Genomic DNA, 8,356 nt, shown 5'->3' with positions numbered 1-8,356 from the left:
ACGCTGGATATGAGGAACCGTGCAAGCTCGGCTGGAGTTCCAGGAGCCCAGACGTTAGCTCATCGCCAAGATGGAGGAGGGGGTTCGAGCCCCTTCCTCCCCACCTCACCGGCGGTCCCATGATCCCACTGGACGCGACGTGATCCCTGGACGTGAAACGATCCTAACCTTGTCGGCACGCCCGTAAACCCCAATCATCATCGTCACGTCCATGCTCCGCTCATGGTTATGGTTGTAGGCGCTATGGCTCGTGGTGCCCGCCCTTCCTGCCAGGGTGAGAGGCAGCGACGCTGTATAGCCTGAGCAGCTGAGGGCGTCGTAAAGCCCCTGTGGCGACGCAGATCGCTAGGTCCACATTTAGCTCGTGGTGCTGGCCACTGCGCGTGAGATAATCTGTTGAATAATTTTTGGAGCATGCGTGTTGGTTATGGCCAAGTGCATCGTACCCTTCCATCGAGTTAAGTCTGTGACTAAGGGGGCGTAATGGCCGATTAGTTTGCTTAGACTTCCACGTGAGGCCGGCTTCGAATCTCGGTTACACCATGCCCCTGAGCGCTGTTACGGCCAGTGCAGTCTCGCTGCGGCTTCATGAAAGGAGCGTGACGACGTGCGTTGTGCCCCTTTTGTAAGAAGCATGTGACCTAATGTTCATATCATAGTGCAGGTTTTACCATCAATTTCTGGCTTATTGCCTGACTTTCTGTGTTCATTGCTTGGTGTCGTCGTCCTCCCCCCCCTAAAGTTCGAGGCGATCGTTCAACTGGCCGCCATACGCCAAATTCTCCACCGCCGCCACGCTCGCGACGCCATTGGCCAGCCTTTCCGTACGTCATCGTTTGCCTGCCGTGCTCCAGGTTCGCGGACGTCGAGGAGGTGAATCACACCAGCGCCGACGGCCGGCAGTACCTTACTACTACGACCCGTGTCGCAGCTTCGCCCTGCCGCAAGCCAACGGCGTCTGCACCGGAGTCTCGGTAAGAGCCGCAGCGTCTAGAGACGTCCTCGTGGCGGGGCGACTTGCGACCGGAAGGTCTCGGGTTCGGTTCCGGATCGCTGCATATTTCACGGGCGTTTAAACGTTCCACGGCGCGATTGCGACGTCAGATCATACGTGTCGTGTTGATCTCTGTCGCATGGGCTAGGCGGGTGTTGACGCACGTTCCCCGATCCTGTAGTTCAGAGGGTCAAACAGGGGGCAGGAGCAGATTAGGTTTATTTGTACCTTGAGCCTGATAAAAGTTCCCATTGTAATACTGTGACCAAACAGTGTGGTACCTTAATTTATGAGGCAATGATGGCTGTTGATAGTTACCTCCCTTCAGTCCTGTGCATTGAGCATGCGCAATAGGACAAAGGTTCACCAGATGCTTTGAATTATTCAAGGCAAAAGGTACTGTATGAAAGCCTTATGGGGGCGTCCGTCCCCATAACTCAGGCGATTGGAGCGCCTGCCTGCCAATCCAACCACCCGCGGCGGGGTATAGTCGGGTCACTCCAGAGGCTCGCCATTTTCCCTGCGACTGGAATGACCTACAGCCAGCGACAGAGGTCGCGCTAAGGGTCAGGTGATGACAGAGGTTGACGCGGACCGTGTTGGGCATCACGGCGCGTTTGCCCTTGGCGGATAAACTCTGCTGTTGACCCGTAATTTCACAGTCTGGGATGGGGTTGCGACTCACACAAGGAACACTGCTCAGCGCGGGCAATGGTCCCTTAAAACCATCCGTTCAAAAGTGTTGACAAAAAACTGCCTTGCAACACACTGTGAGGAAAAGTCCGGAGCGGAGGCCATGCGGCGGCCTGCGACGCACGCGGCCGGGCTGGCGTGGGGTTGGTGATGGACACGAGACGTTTCGCTTGTGGTTTGAAACAGCGGTCACTGGATGTGGCGGACCCTGACTCGGTGTAGAGCGGTTCGTTGTGTTTGTGCGTCTCAGAAAAGTCTGACATCTTAAAGGGGCGTGCTGCCGACCAAAACACCAAACCGAAAACGGTCCCGGAGATCCAACCTTCGCCTCCGCCTCAGGTGTGTCAGAAGGACGTCGCCAGCAACGCCTACTACAACCTGGGCGAGCTGGGCGACACCAAGTTCGGCTGGGACGAGACGCGCGATCTGTTCTACATCAGCTACAGGGGCTGTGACGGCCAGGACTGCAGGTCTGATGCCGCTGACGGTCGTCAGCAGCTCCGCTGACGGTCGTCAGCAGCTCCGCTGACGGTCGTCAGCAGCTCTGCTGACGGTCGTCGGCACCTCCGCTGACGGTCGTCAGCAGCTCCGTTGACGGTCGTCAGCAGCTCCGCTGAGGTCGTCAGCAGCTCCGCTGACGGTCGTCGGCAGCTCCGCTGACGGTCGTCAGCAGCTCCGCTGACGGTCGTCAGCAGCTCCTCCGCTGACGGCCGTCGGCCGAGTCCCCCGCCACCGGGGGAGCATGTTTAAGACGCAGTGTGCATTGTTAGCAGATGTGTCTTCTCCTATGAACGCCTGATGGCGCAACGTGCCTTGCAGTTTTCCACGCTGTGATGCGTAAATGACCTACGTGATTGACAGTTGTTTTCTGGTTGTGTTTTGACCATAACGCGCGCACTACTTCGGAAACAATAGTTTATATGGTGAAACGCGGCGAAATGCGTGTCATTCGCTGCATGCATGAGTCTAAAAACCTGTCATGTCACGTCTGTCGGTTGCATATATGTTTCAGTTTAATTAAAGTGCCGTTCGTGTTGCAGACGCACCAACGTGTCCTTGCGGTGCGACTGGTCGCGCGGCGATCCCATGCTGGAGGTGTTCCGGCAAAACGGGGGCACCCCTCTGGAATACGTGAGTGGATCGAGTTAGATCGTTGCGTGATGACCACTGATGCGGCTATTTCACTTCCTTTAACGACATGTTAGGGGGAGGGGGGGGGGGGGGGGCGCTGCGAGGCGAGCCAGTTGTCCACGCTGCTGCCGCCGTGTTCCATCACGGGGTGGCAGGAGTTGCGCTCACACCACCATCCAGATCCATTCCCTTCATTGTGTTCATATGGCCGTGCTCGGCATCGTTTTCCGGGTAGACGTGGGCACCGGCAGAAGTCATCTTCAGGCCACTGATCAGTCCGCGGCCCTATAACGCTGTCTTTGTCGCTAGGACCGCTACTGCTTGCTTCCCTCCCACAGGGCAGTGCGAGGTCCTAAAATGCCGCTTTAATTGCTAGTGACGCTATCACGTATGGGCGTGCCCTAAAACCGTGCTCATTTCTCACAAGTCTCACAAGTCGTCATCATCGTGCCCACAAATCATAATCGATATACAGCACCTCTGCACGTCCGACTTCTTTTGTGTGGGCTCGCTCTTCCTGAGAAGTGTTAACACTTGCGCCGACGGTGTGGAGCACGTCAAGAAGTGTCCTTCAGGCGCCGACGCCCGCCAGCGGGCACGGACGCCGCCATCACCCCCTCTCACCCCCCCCCCCCCCCACCCTGGCAGAACATGACGCTGACGTCGCGCTGCGCGTGCCCGGCCGGCTGTGCCGAGGAGCGACACCCGACCCGACTGAGCGGCGGCGCCGTGTTCCTCATCGTGCTGGTGGCTGGCGCCGGCTTCTACCTGCTGGTCGGCGTCGCCTACCGCAGGATCGTGGTGGGCGCCACCGGCTGGGAGGCGCTGCCGAACAGGAGGTTCTGGGCCAGCCTGCCCGGCCTGGTCCGGGTGAGTGGGGTGGTCGCCCCCCCCCCTTCAGGGAGGGATGGCCGGATGTGACGTGGAGTCCGTCTGGCGCTGCGGTGTGCTGGCACAGGGTTGTCAGGTTGAGTGATGTGGTGAGTGGAACACTCTTCGGGGTGGAGTCTGAAAGGAAGACCTTGAGCGGACGACATGACATGAAGGCGAAAATGACCTGTTGCCAGCTCATAGTGACATGGCGTACGCACGCGCTTCCATCTGGTTTAAATACTCTGTCCTGCCCACCCTACCCCTTCCTTTCACAGAAGGAACCCTGTCGACCCCCCCCCCCCCTCCCCCTCTTCCCAGGGAACGGTTGTGGCCGTGGAGCCACACGTTTTTGCAGGACGCTGTCGGTACCGCATCACGTGTCCAAGGACTGACCTGGCGTGAGATCAGATCAGATCTACGATCAGATTACATCAGATCACACCAGATCAGATCAGATCAGATCACATCAGATCAGATCACATCAGATCAGATCGGGGCCGCCAGTTGGCACGGGGTTAGCATCTGCACAACCAGTCATCATTGCCGATGCTTCTTAGGAGGGGTCACTGTTGCCGCTTGAGAGAAGTCATGAAGCCTTTGCGAGGGGAGTGGAGGCGTTATGGGAGGGTGTCTTGGTCTTAGAGTAGGGCAGGTGAACCTGGGAATTATGGATGTCGGTGAGAGGAAAGAAAGTAGATGGAGCTGCACCGGAGGGCGCGAACGAATGAGTATGGGACGGGTGGTGAAGGACGGGGAGAGGGAGGAAGAGGAGCGTGGTGTGAGATGGGACCGAAGAGGAGAGACCAGGGAGGACGAGAGAAAGGGAGAGGCAGGAGGGAGTTCAGAGAGGATGCTCGGTAAGACGTAGCCACGGATGTAAGCCGAGGGGGTCGGGTGGGCAGGGCGTAGTATCAACCCTGGATTCGGGAGGATGTGTACGCCATGTCACCTGCAGCTGATAATCGGGCCATGTTGGGCCCTCATTCATTATACACCTGTCGTATCAACCCTGGATGCGGGAGGACGTGTGTACGCCATGTCACCTGCAGCTGATAATCGGGCCATGTTGGGCCATCATTCATTATACACTGCTGTCGTATCAACCCTGGATTCGGGAGGATGTGTGTACGCCAGGTCACCTGCAGCTGATAATCGGGCCATGTTGGGCCTTCATTCGTTATACACCGCTGTCTTCATCATGGACCTCAAGTAGCTTGGCACGCCGACCGTTTTCAGTCCTCGCATCCAACGCTCTCGTCACCGCAGCAAACTGTTTTCCCAGGACGGCGTCACGTTCTGCATCACCTGCCGAAGGGCCGACACCACCTACGATCAGATCTGAAGGCACCGGCCGGCAGGCCCTCAGCATCGGCGCCTCCAGTCACCGCTGCCGACGCGCCGGCGCGGCGGTGCTTCCGCTGCCAGTGCCGGACGACCGGATGGTCGGAATGGCCCACCTGTGCAACCAGTCAACCGCTTTACGGCATCAGCGAGGAGCGTGACAGCGCGGGAAGCTTCGACGTCGGCGGTCTTGAGAAAGTGCCTTCGGGAGTCACCGGATGTGTAGGTTATGTTGGTAATGCTGTGGGCACGTCGGGCGCGAGTCTGGGTTCATATGCGTTGGGATGGGCTCCACCTCCTCTTATGTGCGGTACGGCCACGTGATATCTGCTCGTGATGAAGCGTGCGGCTCAGTCCATCCTATGGGACAACCGGTATGGGGATGCGCGTGAGCCGTTGGAACTCACTGGGCCGCCAGTGTTGTGTGCGGCCCTCGGCCGGTTGGGTGTGAGTTACGTCGCTGAACGCGGGCTGCCGCTCGCCAATGTGTACGTGAGACGCGGCCTGCGCCTCGAAGGCGATGGACGAGGACTGGACGCCAGCTCAGGAGATGCTCCGCGCCTCGAGAAATCGCACGCCGTTGTCGAGGGCGTAAAGGGAAGCAAATGCCCGGTCGCATGTAATCGCCGCACGTATGTGTAGTGCGGAGGTGGGCACTGACGTTTTCCGTGCGGGGGTCGCGTCGCTGAGCGTGACAGCTGACGGCCACAGGTGAAACAGTCGGACTCGCAGCTCCCTCGCGGGAAGCCTATAACTTGTCTTCGTTGGCCGGATGTTGATTGGGGGATTTATGTGGCGACTCGTTGCCGTGACGTTCGTGGGATGTGCTGGCGGAGCGACCTTGACCTCCAACGGCTTCCTGTGGCGCGAGTCTGGTGTTCGTAGCGTTCATCAGTACCGAGGCTTGTTGAGTGCCTTGCAACGACACTGTGATGGCGTTGTTATTCGCAGCATGGACGCGAGGCCTTAATAACTGCGAGCATTCCAAGCGAGGGAAACCGTCTCAAAAATCCATCACATCACATAATCTCTGTTTTATGAGGCTCAAATTGCAAATAAGATGCAACCCTTGTGACGATCTCTATGCTAGCAATGAGTGCACAGAGTTATGCACCCAAGACAATAAATATGGCTTGGCAAAACAATAAATATACCGGTGTGGCACCATGTAGGATGATGTGCCCTGTGTCCGCCTGATGGCGCAGTTTATGTGGCTTCCTGAGAGTGGTAGCGTTTGTTCCGTGGGATTATCGCCTGACGGCTCGCGAAATGTGGGTCTTCCTGTGACGTCACTGATCTGAATTACAGTACGCATGCGTAATCTCCGTGCTCTCAAATGGGAATGTTCGTGAGGTGGTGATTTGCGAATGCGGCCTGCTGTTTTGTGTAGTTCTGGCGGTATTCTGCGCGTACCATACAAGCGTTTATTACAATTTCGTCTTCGTGTTTTGTTTTTGTGTTGGCATCCTCTTGGCGAATGAGTAGTCACCAGGCACCCTAGCCCTAACCCCTCCCGCGAGACGCCACCATTCCTGCGTGGCGTTGTTAAGAGCTCCTTTGATCCTGTGGGCGCATCTCGAGGAGTCTATTTGGAAAGATTACTGAGCTGGGCATAGTTAATGAGAAGTTGTCATATTTGGACCAGCTTGTTTGCGTGGAATGGTATACTTCTGGGTCACCTATAGCCCTTCCTCAGCCTTGGTCAGACGGTGGTATGAGGATCGCAGGCAGGCACGCGTGAAAGGTGTGCTGCTGGCGTGAAGCCAACGGAGGGTATACGAAATTGAGTAAGCCCGGACGCAGTCGGCGGATCTGGGCCAAATCTGAGTCGTGCATGCAGGTAACCATGTCCGGTTCAACACATGACGTTTCGTTGCATTGCCTGTTACGTATGTCGAAACATCGTACAACTACCGTGAAAAATGTCGCAAATAACTCGGAATATTGCACTTTTCAGTTACCGAAGAGATATACAACATCCGGGTTTTATGTTGATTTGGAGTCATGGACCGCTGAGGGATTTTTTTGGCTTTAAATCTCACGGTATTTGCAATGTTGCAATTGCAGCATTGCTAATTACATCGTATAACGCGTCGTTGAAACACGAAGCTGGAGGAATTGATACCACAAAACTGCCCAGAAAACTATTTTTAATGCGATACCTGTCAAACAGCAAACGCTGAACATACCGGGTGCTTGTAATTTTGATATCTGTAACCGCGTTGTTGGAGTGCATGAAACGTCCAACAGATGTCTCCAGTGTTCGCACGTAGGCAGAAAATCTCCCCTCCGAGGTTTGACACGGGGTGCGGACAAGAGCGTGGTGCGACGCTGACGTGGGCCTGTTTTTTATCCGGAGCTTATCGCAGGGCCAGGCGCGCCCGTGCCTCGTGAGCCAACTCCAAACCGAGACATTACACATGGCCTCGAGAACAGCAGGGGCGGAGTGGACATGATGCCTATCATCGCTGCCAGACCATACGCTGCGGGCAGAGCTGATCAACTGGAGGGTACAGGAACGTTCGGGGTGGCTGTCTGTTTAGCATACCACGCTGGGCTATGCCAAGTAAGAAACTAGCTAGAGTTGAGCTCACCACAGGGTACCATTTTGGCGAGCAAGAAACTAGCTTAAGTTGAACGAACTAGAATGCATGATTTTTTAGAACTTTAGGCTAGTTTCCGGTATTTGCTCCATCATCCCATTTTTTAACATAAAGGTAGAATGGTCGTTCGTCTTCACCGCCTCCCACCCCGCCCCCCCCCCCTCACCCACTATTTTAAGGCAGGTCCTTTGCAAAGGACAGGGGTCGTTACAAGCTTGATGTACAAGAATATACGTGCGTATTGGATTAATGTTAAGGATACGTGTACCGCATTGAATTATTCAAAGACTGGAGTGACTACATTGGATGTACCTAACACTACAGCGCAGGACGTACGTGAGATTGCGATTAGTGACCCCGCACGCCGCACAATCCGCACTAGATGGGACGTGCGAGCACCACGGGCCAGTCTTTCAGCATCCGCCATTCAACGCACGTCGCACCAGCGGCGTACTCGGACGAACTTGACCCGGACCACTGACCTTGAAGGTCAAAATCGTGCTCAAGACGGGGAACTCCATGCCACCAGAAAATTACCGGCCAGTTTTAGACTTCGCAGCCAGAATATTCACCACATCACAGTTGCCGAGCAGATATTTACCATCCCTTGCATAACCTTTTTACTCGGAGAACTGATAATTGCAAATTACGCAGGCACGTGACACTTAAAAGGCTTCTGACGACTACAAATCATGGCAGTTGAGTCGGCTCGTTTTTCGTG

The 8,356-nt window shown here is 55.8% G+C and overlaps 1 protein-coding gene across 1 annotated transcript; it reads left to right on the top strand.

Moving 5' to 3' along the window:
• The first annotated feature begins 243 nt into the window (after positions 1-243).
• Positions 244-5,273, top strand: LOC119104156 (cation-dependent mannose-6-phosphate receptor-like). Its single transcript, XM_037227839.1, has 6 exons — positions 244-274; positions 904-974; positions 2,027-2,157; positions 2,728-2,818; positions 3,467-3,688; positions 4,974-5,273. The coding sequence occupies exons 1-6, from the start codon at positions 244-246 to the stop codon at positions 5,031-5,033; spliced, it is 606 nt and encodes a 201-aa protein (XP_037083734.1). The 3' UTR covers positions 5,034-5,273.
• Positions 5,274-8,356: the final 3,083 nt, after the last annotated feature.

The sequence above is a fragment of the Pollicipes pollicipes genome, unplaced genomic scaffold, assembly GCF_011947565.3.
Source record: "Pollicipes pollicipes isolate AB1234 unplaced genomic scaffold, Ppol_2.1 Scaffold_592;HRSCAF=675_pilon_pilon_pilon, whole genome shotgun sequence".
Classification (NCBI taxonomy): domain Eukaryota; kingdom Metazoa; phylum Arthropoda; class Thecostraca; order Pollicipedomorpha; family Pollicipedidae; genus Pollicipes; species Pollicipes pollicipes.
This window is presented reverse-complemented; position numbering and strand designations above follow the sequence as displayed.